General features: G+C 35.4%; 1 protein-coding gene across 3 annotated transcripts in view; it reads right to left on the reverse strand.

Annotated features, from left to right (window-relative positions):
• Positions 1–6,671: 6,671 nt before the first annotated feature.
• Positions 6,672–20,639, reverse strand: part of LOC131040183 (protein DETOXIFICATION 44, chloroplastic) — a 171,497-nt gene continuing 157,529 nt past the window's right edge. For 2 of the 3 annotated variants that reach the window (XM_057973039.2, XM_057973038.2), the window contains exons 9-13: positions 8,517–8,588; positions 8,224–8,340; positions 8,018–8,113; positions 7,708–7,829; positions 6,672–7,366 (exon numbers count right to left, since the gene is read on the reverse strand). In XM_057973039.2, the coding sequence (XP_057829022.2) occupies positions 7,297–7,366; positions 7,708–7,829; positions 8,018–8,113; positions 8,224–8,340; positions 8,517–8,588 (477 nt within the window). In that variant the 3' untranslated portion in view covers positions 6,672–7,296. Of the gene's footprint in view, positions 7,367–7,705; positions 7,830–7,968; positions 8,114–8,223; positions 8,341–8,516; positions 8,589–20,639 lie in introns of those variants that run through there. The other variant, XM_057973040.2, reaches the window with a different exon arrangement.

Genomic DNA, 20,639 nt, shown 5'->3' on the forward strand with positions numbered 1-20,639 from the left:
GACAATGGGTTTCCGTCCATTGCCTCCAAGCTTGAAGGTTTCCGTCCTCAAACCTATTGAAAGCCAAAGCTCCCAAATTCTCCAAGAGAAAAATAATAAAGCAAGCATGCCAAATGAAGTTCACTAGTTTTCTTTTATATCATTCTCAAGAGGCTCCACTCTCTTTACCAATCCATGTGGAATAAAACATTTCTTCATAAATAAGCCTCACATAAGGACATAAAAGGGCCCCCTTCTAAAACAATGTTACGTAACTAGGCCAAGGGGTACAATTCACTTAAGTTGTAAAGTGACAATATAATAGACTTAAGTAACTAAAAAAACAAAATATATTTTTTTTAACACAATTAAACTTTCACCCAATGGCCAAGAACAACATATTTCACTGCTAGGAAAATAGAGGTCGCCTTATTGCTAAAAATAGACACTTATTAAAAATAGAAACTACTAAAAACAATAAGTGTGCCCAAACACCAAACTGGCCCAATTTGGGATGCATTAAAACTTACTACAAATAGTAAGTGCTAAAAATGACCATTGCTAAAAATAGAAAGTCTCAGACAAGTTTGTCCAAAATCACTCCAGAAGGTGTCGTTCATCTCCATTAATCCATTTGAACTCACTGGTGCATCAAAAAACCCACAAAACCAACACCAACTACACTACGAGAAGACCCTGTAGAAATGGGAACATTACATTACAAGCACTCGTAAAGGCCAAACAAAATTGATATCCCTTGAAACGACAAATCCCTTTACATCTTGCGAAACAAATGCCATCCAAAACCAATTTTCATAAAACTGGAAGAGTGATTACACATGATCCATATTCATAAATGAAGGAAACATAAACTAGACATCTAGGGGAAGAGCACCGGTAGCCGTCATAGCTAACTTCGCGCACCCACAGATCCTAAACGGTACATCGGATTTTGATTTTTTTTTTAGTTGTCTTCGTATGCGACTTAACTACTTATAGCTATTGATTTGGCTTCTGGGTAGTAACGATGCACGTTGTGGAATCAGTTATGCACACAAAGGTCAAAAAGTACACATTTCAAAGTGTCGCCTAATACCCAACTAAAGATGTTCCAATAACCGTCAACTCAAAATCACTAGTACTTGTTGACAAATGTCCCAATAGTGGTGCACAAATGTTCCAATAGTGGTACACAAATGGGACAAATGTTCCAATAATTGTGCACAAATGGGTCAATTAATTACAAAAAATGATTGGCTATTGGTACAAAACAAATTTATTAATGGTGTTTTCACTATGACAGCTATTGGGGGGTCAACATGACAATAAGGTGACGGTCATTGGAACTATGTTATCTATTGGTGCTCTTCCCCTATTAGAAAAATAACCATGCCCCTCTAATTGGCAAAAAAACATCATTTATAATGACAAAGGCGATAGAGGCACAATCTATCAATTTACAAATGACACTAAGGCCATGTTGCAGATCACAATTCATGCAAAATAAAAAAAAGGGAGGGAGACTTGTAATTCTCCTTTGAAAGCTTTTACATTCATAAAAGACCATATCTGAGAGACTCGGTCCCAGAAACTTCGAAAACTTCATAATCTCTTTGATTATTATCGTTTGCGAGCTTTTTATAATTCTCCTTCAAGAGCATTCCCGCTCGGTGAGAAAATTTTTGGGGGTAAGGCCAGGGCAGCGTAGCCAGTTGCTTTTGTGCTGGTGAATTTCGGGTTGTAGATCCATCCTTAATCTTTGGCATGGGGGTATCCGTTCTTTATTCATGATTAGGAGGCTAACCGGCTCCATTATTTCTGCAATTTTCTTGACTTCAAAATATTTTTACTAACTTTTTTGATTCATGCATGCGCATTCTTTTGCTCAGCTGTTTGCATCATTCGCTCTCCATGATTGTCGTAATCCTAACGATTAGGAATCATTACCCACTGAGGTGGAGAAATGGGCTATACACGTGGAAAATTCACCAACTCTTTATGGCCTTCTGGGCGCCTTAAGTGAATCTTCCTCGCGGATGTGACATGTGGCAGGCAGGCGGGGATTCTTGAGGGAAGACCCGCAACATAGTTTGGATTCTCTACAAATGCGACATGTGGCAAGCAAACGGGAACTGGGTTGAAATGAGTCTGAGTTACGAATAGATATAATTGTCTGTCAAGCGCTTATGGGGCTTGCCCTACTCGAAAAGTGAAGGGACGCCGCTAGCTTTGCAAATGAGAATGGGAGTCAGAAGGCCGACTGCTGTAGAAGAATCTACATATACCAAACAATTTTTCTGCAAGAATAAGATGCCAATGCATATATTATAAAACATTTATCAAATTTAATGCATATATCATCAAAGTCTAAATATCAGTTTGGAATATGTTATCTTATTGTTTGGGCTTCTTAACCTTTCCGTCTTAGACAATTCCACCCAAAATGGCCATGATTTTTACTATAATTGCAATACTTTTACTCGGGCTTTTATGATGGCTCAAAAGTATTGTATTTTTTAAATTATTGTTGATGGACAAGTTTAGAACCATGCTTGCCCTTGAATTCAACTTTCTTTGCTTTGTAGATAGAGCAATATCCTCAACAACCATTTGATTAATTATCTTCTTTTCTTATCTCCTCTAAAATAAATATTTCATAGAGATCTAGAAATGATTGTAAATAAATCCCAGCATGATTCTTGCAAGACTTCATAGGACTTTGAAAAAACATTCAAAATTGTGCAAGCAATTTATTGTCAAAAATTTTATTACCACCCTCATACAATTGATTTCTAATATCTCTAATCTTATCAATATAAGAAGAGACACTCTCACCATATATCATTCAAATCAAATTCAAATTTTATTTTTAAATTACATCTTCCTAACTATTATAGCTAACTAATGCAAGCTCTTAAGTTTACCTTGTGGATGTTTTTACAAAGGGTATACCTTTAGCATGCACAAGAAGATGAGATCAAAGATTGATGGATATGACCCTTGCAAGAACACCTACAATTGTGAAGGGCTTTTTGTTTAAACTATCAACCCACTTAAAAATAACTTTGCCCTTCAACATCCTCGTGAAGAAAAACCAATTTGCAAAGCTAGATGTACAATCTTAATTATCAAAATTAAACATTTTGAATGAGGTTTCCATGGCTACCTAGGCAAAAAAAAATAGTGATGATCAAAGTTGATGAAATGATTAACTACTAAATTTGATCAAGGCCTTGAAAATTTTGACACATGCCATTTTGGGCAAAAACATTGTAGATATTTTGTTAGCTTTGAAATTATTGGTAGAAATTCTTGATATGACATCTAGCCAAAAGGTTATCGTCTCAAAGTTGCAGCTAAATTGGCTCCAAAACCGCACGTCAATAATACGAAAAGCCAGCAACATGAAAATTTTCAAAAAATACAGACTGTTGATTGTGATTAGCAAATTTAGTTGCGGCTTTGATTTTTCGATTTTTTTTCGAAAAGTCAATAACACAAGTTTTATAACCCCTTTTTGGAGCCAGTTTATCCTGGTCCCAATAGGGTTTGTTATCTTAAAATAGCAATTCAAATACAATTTTTTGCAAGTTGTTAATTTCTATAGAAAACTTCAGTCAATCACCTCCATATGCCCTCTTGGACAAAACAAAATGATGATATTTTTGGTAGCTCTAAAATGATTAGTAGAAATTCTTGATACAACTACAAGTTAAAAGGCTACGGACCCAACAAGTTTTGTTATCTAATAATAGTAATTCAAACAACATTTCTTTCAAATAATTAACTTCTATTAAAAACTTCCGTCAATCACCTCCAATATTAATCTAATAAAGACCTAACAATGCTCCCATACCAATTGAACAATCTAAAGCTTCATTTAAGTGGAATGTTCTTGTAGGACATTCTTCTAGTTTCTAGATTACAATATTTAAAGGACTCAAAATTGGAACTAGATCTTCAAACAAAAATAATCTACAATCTAAAATGAAAAGAATGACAACAAAATAATATGTTAGAACATCCCTACAATAATTTGCAATAACCATGAAACAAGCTCAAAGATCTTCTTTTATAAGCAAAAGTTGTTTTCCTTCATTCAAAAACCCTACTTCAAAAAATGTGATGAAGTTACAATTTATAGGAAACAAATGAGATGAGGAAGTCCATTCACTCATGACAATAGATAGATTCTCATAAAAAAATTCTAACATGAAAAAAAGCAAGCTGATGAAGTTATCTAATCCTAGAATGTCTAAAACAAAAAAATTGAAACACTAAGCTAACGCTAGAGTGACTTTTATAATGGAGATTGCTTAGAGAATACATGGCTTTGTTAATTATGCATGATGATCAATGTTCCACATGGGCTCATAATGCCACATGGGGAATAAATTGAGAAGATCATGGATTATCTCAATCATGGTTTAAATATTTTACTAGGAGGCAGTTTCCAAGCTAGTGTACAATGCTTCATTACTCTTGAAAATCATTGGTAAGGTTCATTTCAACTCCTCACCTTCCCCACTACAAAGGGCCATCAAATCCTTAATGATGTCATTTAAATTTTGCAATTTTATAGTGCTATCATACCTAAGAATACTCCATGCAAAAAAATTTCTTTCATTTTAGATTGACAATCACATGACAAGTTTCTCATTCATTGCCCCCAACCCTATCATAGACAAATTGTTTGTAAAAGAAGCAAATGATCTCACATCCAATGCAACCATCTTACAAGTATGTGGCAAAGACTTCAAAACGAAGGAGATCAATGTTCATAATCTCCTACAAAATCTTCACTCCAAGGAACTCAAACCACCCAACTTTGCTACAAGTGGAGAGCCTTCACATCCAAGCTGTCATTGTCAAAAAGGATTTGGAGCTTGATGATAAATAAAGTGCCACAATTTTTATGTTTTGACGTTGGAGGTGGATGATCCCCATCTCAACTCTTATGGTTAGGGTTATTTTGCTAGTTATAAAATAGTTCTAAATGTAGTTATGAATGATCTATTTTGCTACTGATATTTTGAGGTTATGAAAGCAAAGTAACTTCTCATTTGTAAAACTATTTTTGGACAGCTAACACTAAGAGCTAAGATTTTTTAAAGTTTCAATCTTGCAGAGAACATTTTGAAAATAGATAAGAACACCTTAAGCTTTTATGCCATTACGAAAAAGTTTTTCTTCATCTTGGTCTTGCAAATTCTCTACATCATTTCAATTAAGATCAATTTGATAAATGTCTGGTGGTTTAAAGCTCACGTCCATCCATAATTCTCTATGCTTTTTTAAATATTATCACATGCAAACTCAACTACTTAAGATGACCTCCATCATGATTCCTTTGAAAGTGTTTTTTATTTTTTGGCTATGCATTAGCGGAAAGGACCCAGTAGTTGTGCACCCTAACTTCGCGCTTCTCAAAATCCTATGTGGAAATTTCAAATCACTCCGATTTTTTAACAACTACTTATTTGGCAAGTCCCCTGCTTATAACTAAGGTTTCAGGGCCACATCATCAAATATGATGCCACATCAGCATGCTTTTAGTCAACGTGTCCAAAACAACCCCCCAAAAAAGTGAGACCAATAGGTGTGCAAAAGGGCCCCAATACTTGTGCAGCTGATGTGGCATCACATGATTGGTTACTTTTCACAACAAATAGTATATTTCATTCAATTATTGGTACTTATCATACAACTATTGGTGCAATGTTGTACAAAAATTGGACATTAAATCAGCAAGTATCACAAGAATTGGAACGCGCTCAACTACTGGGTCCTTTCCCCTAATTTCAGCATATAAATATTTGAAAATTACTAATCTTTCTTTCATGTATATATGTATAAAGTCCATAAATCAAGAATTGTACATTTCTCACATGTTGGTCGAGGGAACGTCCTTTGGAAATAGAGGGACTTAAGTCCTGCATACTACCTCTAATCAATTTGCCTTGTCAAGTCTGAAGTATGACTGGTTAATACATTGATCAGCTTCACCAATAAGAACATTACCTCTTCCATACATTTTCATTAAAAATATATCTCACAACAAATAATTATCAAACATCTTTTACAATTCATAAACGTAATATGAGTTTTATCACAAATGTCCTACCATTGTGTTCGCAAATATTCAGGGTTCTTGATTATCGCCAAAGAGATTATTAGATGCATCCAACCTTTTCCAAAAGAAACAGTTCTCCACAGTTCTCAACGGACCAAACTTTAAGTAAATGAATACTAACATCTCTAAGCTAAAAATTCCAGAAACATCAAACATGTTAACTGCTCAGGTTACCCAGCTTTAGACAATAAGAAACCGATTTACAACCTTGGTTTAAATTTTAACATTAAGATCATTTGTAGTTCCACATATTTAACTGTATCGGGTCAGAAGCATAAGGGTTTTCCCGGGACATTGAATGCGGTAATGGGCATACAAAATGTTCTGCGAGATAGTTGAAAAGTGTGAAAGATACGTATGCCTTGAAATGCACAGTTTTGTTTTCTCCAGTTCTTTTCCACTGGAGTATGAAGGGTCACAAGATTCATAAAGCTTCCTTACAGTCTTCAAAATGATTTAGCAATCGGATATAAAATGATATTTTGCACAGTGTAAACCGAGTACCTGTTTGCATCTTCCATAATTTTAATCATATGGATAACATGTATTTCCAGTGCTCTTTCAAGAAAATGCTCAATGGTAGTTCTTATCTTCTTATTACAAGAATGGTTACAATGGTAGAAATGCTACTAACAAATCAATCGTTGTGAAAAACTACAGAAGCAACAAATTTGTGGCTGTAACGGTGAGTAACCTAAAACATTGCTATAATAAATTTAGAAATAAAGAGACTGCTATGTGTAGATGCACCATGTAAACTAGTTAGAGAAAGACAGAGTCTCATCTGAGTTGCCAAAAAAGGATTGCGTGGCCCTCTTTTTTAAAAGTAAATCAAACCATAAGGTAATTATCCCTCAGCCATTTAAAAAAGTCAATAACTATCCAGGTGAGTGGAGATCTCAAGGAAGACCTTGGACTTTATTTTTTACCATACCACATTTAGCATTACATTATGCAATATACCATCTTTTACAAAGAAAAGAGCTCAGGAGCACCAAAAAAAAACAGAAAAAAATAATTAGACAAAAACTGGACAACCTCTTAGGTGTCAAAAGCTTGATGGGTATGACAGTAAGAATAAAATTGATCAGCACAGAAAACATTCACTCTGCAGAAGCTACCAATCGCAACTCTTTGCTTCAAAATTGAATTTCTTGTGAGCAACTTTTTAAGAAGATCCGTAGTCAATAGTGAACCTCCACATTCTCAAATTCTTGTCTCAGGAACCCCCAAGGTCCATTTTTATCCATCAACCTGAGAAAGCCCACCATGTCCCTTTATTTGTATACATTACTTAACTATGAAATAGCAGCACATTTCTAAGCTACACATATCAAAGACATAATGGAAACGACAGATTTGAAGAGACTGAGAAAAGTCTGAGTAAATTCAATTCACAAAATCTCATACAAAAGGAAGAAATGAAATTCTTTTCTAGATTAGCCAATGCAGCGTGTAGTTTTTCTTTTTCTTCTAAGAAAGTTGTACTCCTAATAAAATTTACCAGTACACAACTTAAGCAGACTATTTTCTGTATTAAAAAAAAGTTGAAAAAATAGTTATATGGTAACACTAATCATTGCAGAGCTTAATACCTCCAAATTCCAGCAACCATGCGCAAAGCCATGAAAAGAGCCAACCCAGACCAAACTCCCGCTATACCCAAATAAGATGGTGCAAACACTAGAAAAGTGGAGGATATAGTTCCAACAATCATCTGCAAAACCATTAATGCTTCAAGAAGTCACTGCTGCAGATATTAAAATTCTCCAGAGTAACGCTCAATCATTAAAAATCTTTAAAACAGAAAGCCAATGTCTAAATAGCTCAAGGAAGATTTAGGTTATTCAGTAAACCTCAAAATATCAGAATTGAGCATTCCACGTGATAGCATTTGCCACTCACCATTGAGTAGGCTGCATATGCAAAATCGGACACACCATAGTGAAGGCCATCAAATATAAATGCAAGTGCATTGATTGGCTGAGATCCTGCAACAAACTGGACAAGAAATTTTTATTTTTAGTTTAGGAGATATAAAAACACCTTAACACCATATACATTTCATGTCCAAGAAGAAAATCAAACACTGAGTTTAAACCACTGCATACCAGAATCCCATATTTTACGACATCCAAGACAGCTGCATCTTTTGTGAATAATTTAGCAAAGGATTCAAAGCCTGCAAATAGGATCACAGCTAAGGCAACGCCAGATGCCAGTCCTTTCTGCATATAACCATAATTCAAATCAGCTGATACATTCAAGTAATACCCAAATAGATTGTTATCCTATCACATTGTGATAATAACACTACCAAAATGTCCCAGCTGTTGTAAACTATTCCACTAATTTAATCCATGAAATTCATTTCCTGGGATCTAAAAAAAATAAATTACTTTACCTGCAAAACACTAAACGTAATTTTTTTGACAAGGTTGTAATCCCCCTCTGTAAATGCCCCAGCAATAAGAGCCTACACGTTACACAGAACAATAACTTGTCAAATAAAGGATCTTTATGCAGAAATTTTCTTATTGACAAGGGAAAATTTGAATACTTTTTGTAATGAACTTGGAGACAGCAGCAACTGGGGATACTATTTCCTTAAATATTGGTAATATTAACAAAAGAAAAATCTTTAAGAATTGAAATATACATCATGACAAATTTTCACCAATTTATAGGAGGCTGGTGCTTGACAAACAAATTTTTGTAGAATGAACATTTGAGAGACCTACACTACTAGACCACAAAAACCCACCACTACGTAGACTCAACACAGGATATATGCCCATCCTAATCATTTATCAAAACGCACTTCCAGAGCTGAAACAAAACCCAACTCAAACATACCAAAAACAACCAGAATGTAGGCCAGACATCAAACCCCAACAAGCTGATTATTATGGGCATTCAAAGACACATATTGCTGAGTTATATCAGACCCAATAATCATCAAAAGACATCAATTTACTGCTCTAAAATTAGAAACAAACTCTGGAACCTGCTATATTACTCTTGCTGATAGTTGAACCGAAACAATAACACCAACACATGGAGGAAATAGCTTATTTTATTGATCTTCTTACGAGCTGTTTTATATTGAATTTCGTGGGGAGATTTTGACAGAGTCCCCCCTTACAAAAGACATAAAATCAGAGTTCACAAATCCTATAACACACCAAAGACTCAAAACACAAACAACTATTAGATGACGATGGAAAAACAAGCCCACTAGCTACAACTAGCAACCCCACTGCACACAAATCTCAACCCTTGAGCTCCCAACTTACAAATCAGAGTCTTTCATATTTTATCCCACCTCCAACTTTTAATAAACATTATATAAGAGGGGTTCCTATGAAAGATGCCGACTACTGAATGTAGCAATCTGACTTAATTTTCTCATTCTGAATTCTTTGGCCACCGGTAGAAAATATTAAATTTGTATGTTTGTTTTGTGGTTTTATGCTTTTTTTGTGTTTTTGCAATGTATATATGCCTTGAAATTTAGATAATGCAATTGGAAGACAATGACAAAACATGAACTAATGACTGAAATTATTTTTCAGATAGACTGATTTTCTAATAGCAATTATCAAAAGCCAATAAATATTGGAATTCATCAAAGATATGCCAAAACTGGCCTACCAGAGGTTCAATGCCTTGCCTGGAGGGTTGCTTTATTAGGTTAAATGAGTCCAGGTGTTGCTATAGGAGCTACCAATGAGTCCTAACTGCTCCAGTGAGTTTTATTCCTCTAAATAATAATTACCAAAAACAAATCTAACATAAATAGACCAAACTGCTACTGTTTCCTTCAAGCCCCCAGGAGACTTCACTGAAAATGGACAATTTTCCACACTGATTCGCTCATATCTCTCTCCAATGACATCATAAGCTTGAAAGAATGATTCCAATCTTTATTCCTACTGCTAACAATGATATTTGCACAAAAAACCCAAAGGTAAACCCTTCAATTTATTTTTTATGAATTCCAGGCAAGTAAGGAAGGTACGGCTGGCCCTGGAATGGTACGATTGGCATTAAAAGTACAATAACTGCTGGAAAATGTTCCCCAATCTATTCTAATCTGCTCAAATGTGCTGTAGATGATCTATTCTTGCTGAAAGTATGAATTTTCCTCCAGTTATTGACCCCAAATGACCTAAAAGACTCCAATCAAGCTTGCTGCTGCAGAGCTCTTCAGGGAAGAAATTGTCAAATATCCAATGAATAATGAATAAAATGCTGCCCCCAATGTCTTTTAAACATTCCTCAAACCCTAATTCGAATTTGGGGTTAGGGTTGTACTTTTGGCATCAAAAAACATGTTAAAATGTTTCTTCTTATTAAAAAATAACTTCCCCTAAGTGGTTTGACCCATTGAGGGTCTAAGTCCTCATTAAAAGTGGCCATATTATTAAGTTATAACCTTTAAGTTATAACTTCTAGGGAAATGTGCCAAGGGGCCATTTTATAATTCATCATTAACTTTTATTAATCTCCTTTTAAATAAAGTTACTTTATAATTTTTCTAATTATAAAAAAAATAACTTTATAATGAATTATTATAAAGTCTATGTAACTTAAGCTCACCAAGGCCAAAAAGTGACTAAGTATAGACTCCTCTTGGTAAAGCCAATCATCCCCTAGCCTCTGTAATTGCTTGCAGAGATGGCTAACAGGCAAAATTATGCAACTGAATGATCACGGGAAAAATGGGGACATTACATCCTAGCTTCAATTGGTATCTAGCATGCACTTTGGCATTTTGTTCATTTTCTGGATTGAGCATTTTATACATTCTCATCCAAAGACAAAAAGCCTTGGCTGTTTTCAAAGATCTTTGAAAATGAAAACCCTCATTCTCTGGCATTGGCAATTTCACATGGGTGTTGCATGGTGTGCTGATTTGAAGTTTTGATGCATATTTTCAAGATTGGGCAATTATATTTGCAAGAAAATTGGGCGATTGGCATTTGGAGAGTCTCATTATAGGATTTTAAGAATTTATTGCAGTTGTTCATCACTATTGTGGGCTAGATCTGGAGCACCATTGTGTGGAGCAGATGATCACATCATTCACAACTCATGCTTGCTGATATATCAATCATTTCTGCAAATTAATTACTAATATTGACACTATAACTGGGGGTGCCTGCCCTAGAACTTATCTATACCTATTTTGGAGGGTTTGGAGGTGCCATACTACCTCATTTATTGCTGATACCATTCCTGTTTGAGGATGATCTGCATTTTTGAGGGTTTGGACACTCAACACATGATGATTCAGATTTTTATAATGCAACTCAAGGTCCTTCCTATCAAAACTATCAATAAGTGATTGGCTGAATTTATCATATAAATTGATCAAACTGTCTCCCTGGATAACCATCCCATGATACCATCACTCATGAGCTGTGCCTTCCAAATGACAGGTAGCAAATTTGATGCTTTTTTTCTCAAACATTGCATTAAGTGAAAAGTATCTATCTAACTTTTGAACCCAATCACAAGCTATATATTTGTTTGATCCATCGTAAGATGGAATGGTCAACTTACCTAGTCTGAGTTGTAGGTTTCTACAAGGCTGATTTGCATTTTGACTTGTGCCATTCTTTTGTTCATTTTTTATTTTTAGATTACAAAAATTAGTAACAAATGTTTCCGCATGAAATGCTAGTCCAAGAGCTCTCTATTCATCGAAGTAAGCTGCAAAGTAGTCTATCTCCTAGTTTTGTTGACCCTGTTCTTCAATTTATACTTCTCTCTACAAAAAAATAGGTTGGATAGGCCTCAACGTGGAACCAATACTTTTGCTATTTGTAACATGTAATGTCCCCTTTTTAGCAGTCATGAGGCGATTTGTTGTTAGCCCGTTTTGCCATGGTCCTAAGGGCTAACCAGGACTTTATAGGGACCGGTGAAGGATTTGGCCCAGGCAATTTCAGTTTCAGGCCAATCAGAGGTGTTTTGACAGGGTTTCTAGATACTTACTATTTATAGTAAGTCAGCTATGACTCAGTGACTAGTAAATTTTGAAGCATTTTTGTTTGTCAGCATTTTGGTGCATTTAATTCACACCAGGTTGGCTAATTCAATGAGCCATCAATATATTGGGCGATTAAATTAAAAGTTTCTAAAGTTAAATTTAAATATTTAACTTTAGTGATTATTTAATGTTGAATCTAATGTTAAAGGGGAAAAATTAGAAGTACCCTTTCTTTGTGGAGACATAAGGGGATAATAATATTTTATTATAACATTCATTTATCCCACATTTGTGGTGTGTTGGAAAGTGTGCCCAAAGGAAGTCATAAATATGAGCATTTAATGTTGAAGGAGTTATCTTGGAGATTGTGCTTTTCTTGGAGTTTGGATTTCTAGAGAAATCTGGAAGGAAAATTATTGGCTTTTGGGGACGTACACCCTCATTAGCAAAATTTCTCACGTTTGTGAAAGATCAAATCTGGGAAATCAAAACCCAAATTGATATTGAATGAGTAAGGGCATTGCTATTTTCAGAAGAGACTGCAAAGACTCAGTTGGAAGGGATGCAAATTTTGTGTTTGTGTAGTCTCAGACTCTCAGTAGTGCCAATGCCTAAAAAAATTTTGTTGATTGAGAGATTTGAAGATGGGACGTTTTTTCAAGGTACAACAACAGCATGATACCCTCAGGATAGCTCCCAGCCAGTCCAAATAACTGTCGTCTACCCAGCATTCAGTCCGCCATTTTCAGTCACAGCTGAGCGATACTTTTGGCACGAGCTGGAGGTTGAAAACTGTCAACAAGGAATGTCGTAGTGAATGCTAATGAATGCCGCCCAGTTTCCCAGCATGGTGATCTGCGATTTGACTAGAATGTGGAATGAGGGAAAAGAAGCGACTGCCTGCCACGAACTTGGGAACTAGCCAGCGACTAAGTATAATCTTTAGCGGCAATTTTAGCAGGATTAATGCTGCTATATATAAACATTTTGGAATGTTAAGTTGTTTCAAGTTAAAAACAAAACGCACCAGGCTCAGCAAAACCACAAGGAAACTCCAAAAAAATCAGTTATTGGCTTTCAAATTCAGGCAGTGTATGGTAACTGTTTGACAAAATTCCTCATAGACTGTTTGGGAGAATTTGCAGCAGAGGGGTAGCCCATTATATAGCAACAGTACCACTTCCTTCACTTATCAGGGTTTGGGAAGGTCTTGAAGTATTTAAATGTTGCATTATAGCTCCAGTTAAACAGTAGCCATAAATTTTGTTATCTATTGTCCCTAACTCATTAATAATAGCATTATATTGAATATCATCATTTTCCTCATCTATTAGAACTCTTTGACATTTATCACCCATTTCTAGTCTTCAATTTCTTCACCCTATTCTTACAATTTTCTTTGTTCCCTCTAATAAAATTGTATTTATCTGTCACTAGACTACATTAAAATCTGTTAAACTATAACCTTGCAAGATAGCAATATGATGCTCGAGTACCACCCTAATGATCTCTATGGTATTTTAAATAGTTTTCAATTTTTTTGTGATTTTTAATGCAGTAATGGAGCAATAGCAAAAACAGATTTTTGATAAGTAAAGCACTTTTAACCAGAGCTATGAACTGGAGGAGGGTTTTGAAAGGGCCCCAAAACCTTGTACAATAAGAATAAGCTAGCCACATGAGACAAAACACAAAACCAAGAGCAACTAAACTAAAGTATCAAAAGAAGAGAGCCCCCAAGGAAACAGCAAGGCCACAACAAAGGAGCAGCCTTGACATGATCACACAGGTTTAAAACCAAACCTTGCCAAAGGATTTTGAAGAGGAGTTCAGAGCTGGTCCATGGGGACCAACCTATCTTTTTCTGAAGAGGAGTCAGTTGCAACCAACTGATACTTAATCACAACATCGGGCTCTCTCATCCTTAAGGGTATATTCCTTTGCTTTCCCCACAAGGCTCACTACCAAAATATCCAAAATCTTCCTTTTATTCCTTATATTGGGTTGCTCTTTAACAACATTCTGGCTCTCTTTCCTGACCAGTGGAGGAATCATGGTGCCATTATTCTGAAAATGTTGATGCTCTTTACAGGCTTGACAAGACAGGAACAAGTGACCAGCTTTATAGCGATGCATGCAAAATTGTGCAGAGGACTTAGAGGGTTTTTTCCTCCCAAACACCATATTTGAAACTAAGTTTTCTAACATTTGGTAGCTTTTATTAGTTTCAACGCAAATACAAAATCTAGCAAATACCAAGCATTTCACAAACCGTGACATTGTCAATAGATAAAAACTTAACAAAAGAATTCACAATACCTTTAAAACCTCTTCATGCTAGAATACCAAAGGGAGCTCTAAGATTCTATCCCATATAAAGACCAAGCCAGCGTTTTCCTTGGTAGCATCAAAACTAGTAGACCACTTGTTTAGAAAAAGGCCAAACTTATCAAGGAACCAATCAAAGATGTAAAAATCTTAATCAGCAATAAACATTTTGGCCAAATTTTTTTAAAAAATCGGCAAATTTATCGAACATTTGAAAATATATAATTTCTTAAAATATTCTAAAAAACACACATATACACTATTTTTATAAATGCTATTTTAGAGTCTATGCTTTGTGACATTTATATTTGTTCAACAAAATGGAGATTATTCTAGCTTTATATAAATTTGAGTTTTTTAAATAATATAAATAATATATCCACAAAATTCTTGAAATAAATAATATTTAATTTAATTTTTCTATTTAAAATTCATTTCATTTAATTTAATTTAAATTTTAAATATTTCAATTTTTATTTATTAATAATTAAATATTCCTAAATATTAAAATTGTAATTTATTAAATGTTAATAGTAAAAAATAAAAGTAAAACAACAAAATTATATTATATTATACTAATTATCTAATATAGTTAATATCGTGCAACTGCAAATTATAGGGCATGAAAACGCTTTTTAAGCGAGACTACAAAACCCCTCTCAAATTTCATCGAACGTGAACATTTCTGCCATCCCAAACCCGACATTTCTTGCGGCGACGGCCTACAAAACATTTCCGGCAAGGTGTAAGGTTAAATCACCAACGGATTTCCCACCCCACGGCCACTATTGACTGTTTCACCGACGGATTTCGAAATCGCTTTTAAAAACACGATTTAAACGCGATTTTATCGCAATCTTCACACATAAAAAGCTCACGATTTTTTTTAAAAATCGCCTACGATTTTAATCGAGATTAAATCATTTGCCCTACTAACTCGCAAAAAACCGCGATTTTGATGGTTTTTTCACAATATTTTCATCTATGGAACCAATGACCTCCATACAGAATTCTTATGCTTTTTGCTAAATATTAGAAGGAAAAAATAAGAAGAATCCATTTGTCATAGCAACCACCTGAATTTGACCAGCCACACACCATCTTTTTAGAACCCAACTTTGAGAAGCATCAATATTTGGATGGTAGCCCAAAAACTACCCAATGAGAGCATTCCCCATACAGAAAGAAGAATAATCAACAACCTCATCAAAGACCTTCAAAGTAATCGAAGAACTAATCATAGCGGAATGAGTCTCACCCAAACAATGGTGAGAAGCATCCAAGGAAGATATGGACAGAAATCCATCCCCCCCTTGAGCTAAAAGGAATGGCCCTAGTCTGCAACTCATCCCCATTTGAGAATCCTGAAATCTGGGGCCGACCAAGAGAAAGCAAAGCCTTGGCAAGTGGAACAAGTGACTACAATAAGGAGCGAAAATCCCTCAACAAAACAACCCACACTTGCACAAGGATTCATTGCAGCCCTAACAATGTGTTCAAAAACACTGACATCAACAGATTGGTCAAAAATTAAACCAGCAAATGAGTTAGAAAACCCTAACACAACCAAAGTAGAAGCCATGAATGTTGACTAGTCAACATCAATATAAGCAAGAACAACCACTATGGGAGACACCATGCTTTCATCAACCAAAGGGAACCTTGAACCAATTAATGGGGTAAGAAGGAAAGCTTTCCATAGCCCCCAAATAGGCACATCACTTTGGGCCACCACAAAACACTCCTTGACAACCACAAGATCATGCCCCTATTCCTTCAAGTGAGATTCTAACAGAAAATCGAGGAGAAGTTTGTCCTCCTCAGCCCAATCATGCATCCAAAAGTCCATGTCTAAACCACCTTCATCTGAAATGCAATCATCATCATCATCATCTTCATTTGTTTCACCATTGCTAGAAACAAGAGCATTTGCGGATGTTGCAAGGGATTTTGCAGTCATTATGGCCATTGTTAAAAATTGGTTTCACAAGCACTACAAGCAAGAAGCCCCGCCATGACACCAAGGTAAGCAACCTCAATTCTTGACATGATAGAGGGCCTCCATAGAAGGTTTGAACCTTGCTTGATGGCACTATAGGCTAGAAGCCCCACCATCACACCATAGGGTCTCCCCTTGCAATAGAAAAAATGTTAAAAAATATAAATAAATATAATTTACATTTTTAACCCCCATTGGGGGAGTTGTCCCAACTTCAATGATCCTTGGCTACTTGCAAACCTCATAAAGTAGGTGGTATAAATTGAATATTGATGGAGCTTTGTGTGAGAATCCAAGCCCATCAGGGACTGGATGCATTCTGAGGAATTATCAAGGTCAAATTCTATTCAAATCTTCAAAACCCCTAGTCAAGGACATTGACAATGAAGCCTAATTTCAAGGTCTCATCCATGGCTTAAAACTGAGTTGACCAATGCAATTGTTGAATCTGGAAATTGAAGGAGATTCTACAATCATGATTAATGTTGTTAGGCGAAAATTTACTCCAATTTGGAGGCTACAAGCTCTGCTAAAGGAGGCTTTGGCTATTTTGGAAGGGATAACTAACAACATAGCCAATTGTGTCTATTGGGAAGCGAATACAGAAGCATACCTTTTGTGTAATCTAGTGGTTGATAGGGTAGCTGTTCAAGAGATGGAACCTTTATGGTTGAGGTGGCAAAGCATGCGCCAAGTCAACTTTCATTAGCAATCTCTTGGGTTCTTTTTTGCTAAGGAAGTACATTAGGAATGTGTGGCTACAAACAATCTAGCCCCGTCACATAATCCAACAAAGGTGTGAGAGCAATCATTTTTCTTCATCCTGTATTAAAATCAAATTTATTTCTCCTCGAGAAGGAACGTCCTTTTCATACATGATCAAGGCTAAGTTCGGCTAGGTGGCTTGGTGTGGGGAATTTTGATATGGGCTCCTGTCATTTCACACGGATAACAAAGTGATTTTAAGGCATGTAAAGCGTTCATATCTTTACAAAGGCACACCCTCCCTCTACAATTACCTCTCTGAGCTGTTTTTTAAGCAATTCCTAGCAAACAGAACATTTGGCTCATTCGACTCATGCCAAATGAGGAAGAGGATGGATTTAAAAGCTCAGGGGTGTAGTGGTGTGGCCATTAGATTTCTTTCGGAAGGCAAGTGAGATCAATAGTGGAAATCGATACTCCAATTCGTCTAATGAGTCCTCGGCATGAAATAGATCTTCTTGGCTCCAGAATAGATCAACAATTGAAAGTGGTCTTCTTGGCTCCAAACAGTTTAATGTTGGAGGCAATAAAGATGGTGTTGGGAGTCATATTCATGGTGGTAGAGGAGCATTATAGAGTCAACACTAATATATCGTCGCAATTAGTAGTGTCCCTTTTGGATCTGGGAGAGGAAGTATGTGGTTTTGTCACTGACACATGAAATGGTGCAGAAAGATTTCTTGAGGGACCTGGCAGCAATAATTGCAACGGCCAGACTAGGTGTTGGCATCCCAAGTCCTTGTGACATCCTTGATTCCTCCATTTTAGAGCAGCTGTGGTTTGGTTCCCATTTCTCTCTATCTTCAAAAACATCACTCTGTTGCAGCACCAAAACAATGCAGCAAAAAGAAAATCATGGATATCAAACCCACCTGAGATGTTGAATGGATGAATGCATTCGCTCGTTTGGTAGCGGGGGAGCAGAATGGTGACCAGCCGAATCCTCTAAATGAGTCATGATACTATTAACTTATATATCATATGTAACAGATTTTTTGTCTTCACCTAAAAATACAATAGATAGAAAGCTATATTGTAATGACCAGCTAACATAGTCTGGTTTTGTCTTGGGACAGATGGTAGTTTGCTTTTTGCTGCTAGATAAATGGTTCTGAATGTATTTCTATACAATATTAAATATAATGAGCAGCTCGGCTGTAGTTTACTGATCAAAAAAAAATAATTTACTTCTTTAAACACTTCTGAAATTAAAAAATTGTCAATAATAAGAATCCTTGTATTAACTAAATATAATCAGCAAAAACCCTTTTAATAATCATAAAATTTGAATGTTAATAACATCACAAAATGTTGAGATCCACTTACATGACGATAAACAACAATGTAATGAAGTCCATAATGATGTGATAGTGGTAGCTCCTTTAATAAATGGTACGGCAGACACTAATATTTAATTCTTCTTAACATTAATTAGATACTCTTTTATATTTCATACGACACTTCACACAAGTGATAATATGAATTATGACAACCAAAAACAAGTAATATGCTTTCATGAATATGTATGGCAGCTTTTTCATTTAATATTAACAACTGAAAATTTGGTACAGCACCCACAATGTATTCATAGCATCTCACCAAAATGTACAGAAATCCCTTTAATAGAAGTATAAACAACAATATTTGGTACAATTGTTACCAACAAGGCACAACTAGGAATAAAAGCTGGTTTGGCTAGAACAAACATAAGATTTGCCACCAATGCACCAAACAAACATAATATACTAAATCACCTTAATTGATATTAAAATAAAATCTTTCAAACTTAATGGCATAATTGATCACCAACTTAAACTAGAAAATTGCAATCTTTCAGCACAAATCTGATTCCTAAATAGTATCACCACAACTAGAAACCGAGAGGGTTTTCATCCTCCAAATTCCTGAAACAAAGGATTTTTGTCCTCAATTGTGGAGATGAACAAAATGCTCAAGCTCTTAAATATGGTTTGATAGCTGTAGCAAGGGACTCTTTCCCTTCCAAAATCTTATTTTATTAATCAACCCTTTTAATTTCAATTTTATTCCCACCTAATTATCTCTAGAGGTGTTCAAAAATACTTTTAAGGAAATATTTCATTAGGCCCACAATAATAAAATAATAAAAATACTTGAGTGTGATGTCCCCACCTGAATTTTGTCCTAAATTAGTAATTCCACAATATAGTTTATCATTTTTTTCAATATATAAGAGTAACTTCATCTAGTCATTCAATAAACTTAGGAATAGGCAAATAAATACATGGATTAATATAATAGCAAATATATTACATAAAATGATAAACATGTCTTTCTACCCATAACCAAACATAGTCTAGTTTGGTAGGAAAGGCTCGTGAGAGTGCCTGTAAACTGCTCATTCCAACTAAGCCCAAGAGCGCACAGCGTCCCAGCATGACAACTCACCTCTTGGCCCTCAAGAGGCAGGAACGTTCCACTATGACAATTCCATCCCTTGGGGTGGCCTACTTAGCTTGGGAGAACCGGTAAACTGCAATTCCCTAACTTACTTCCTCCATTCATTCCTTTGATTGATTACGAGATAAGACGTATACACATATATAAATAATCAAAGTAATTTATTTATAATCTTATCCATAATATGTAGAATTCGTTCTTATATATATATATAAGAACTTATTAATATTATTTCAAGTATATATGTTTATATATCAAGCTATTATAAATCTTGCTAACATCATTATCATATATACTCAATTACCGATTCTTGCCAAAAATGGCCGGGTCCTGAACCTGGTTCATGCTCGGTCCTGGTCCGAGCCTAGTTCAACCTGGGTCCCACCCGGGTCCTGCCCAGCCGCCTGGGCAGGACCCGGGTGGGACCCAGGTCGAACCAAGGGGGACCTGGGTGAACCCAAGCCCATGGGTTCCCAAAAACGAGGCCCACGGGTTAGAAAACAAAGAAAAACAATTAAAAAACAAATTTTTTAATCTTATTTTAACATTTTGAAACTTGAATAAGTTGAAACTTGAAACTTGAATATTATCTTTTTTGCAAATTATGAATATGATATTACATTTATGATTTACCATATATCAATATCAGAATATTTATTGGCATTGGCAATTATGGATTTATGATTTATGATTTATCTGTTATCATTTATGTATCATTGTATGGGAAAGTTACATTGTATGTTTGAACTGTGAACATATATAATTTTGATGTTTGAAGTTTGAACATATATATATATAAAAAAACTAATATATATATATGTGTGTGTGTGTGTGTGTGTGTGTGTGTGTGTGTGTGTGTGTACGGATGAACCCGTACCCGTACCCAAAAAACAAAAAAATTTGCCGAATTCGTGAGTCCGTACCCAAATCCGAACCTGAATCCGAACCGGAACCGGTAACTTAGCATATATATAATCTATTATCCTTATTTTGTACTA

Source organism: Cryptomeria japonica, chromosome 11 (genome assembly GCF_030272615.1).
Source record: "Cryptomeria japonica chromosome 11, Sugi_1.0, whole genome shotgun sequence".
Classification (NCBI taxonomy): domain Eukaryota; kingdom Viridiplantae; phylum Streptophyta; class Pinopsida; order Cupressales; family Cupressaceae; genus Cryptomeria; species Cryptomeria japonica.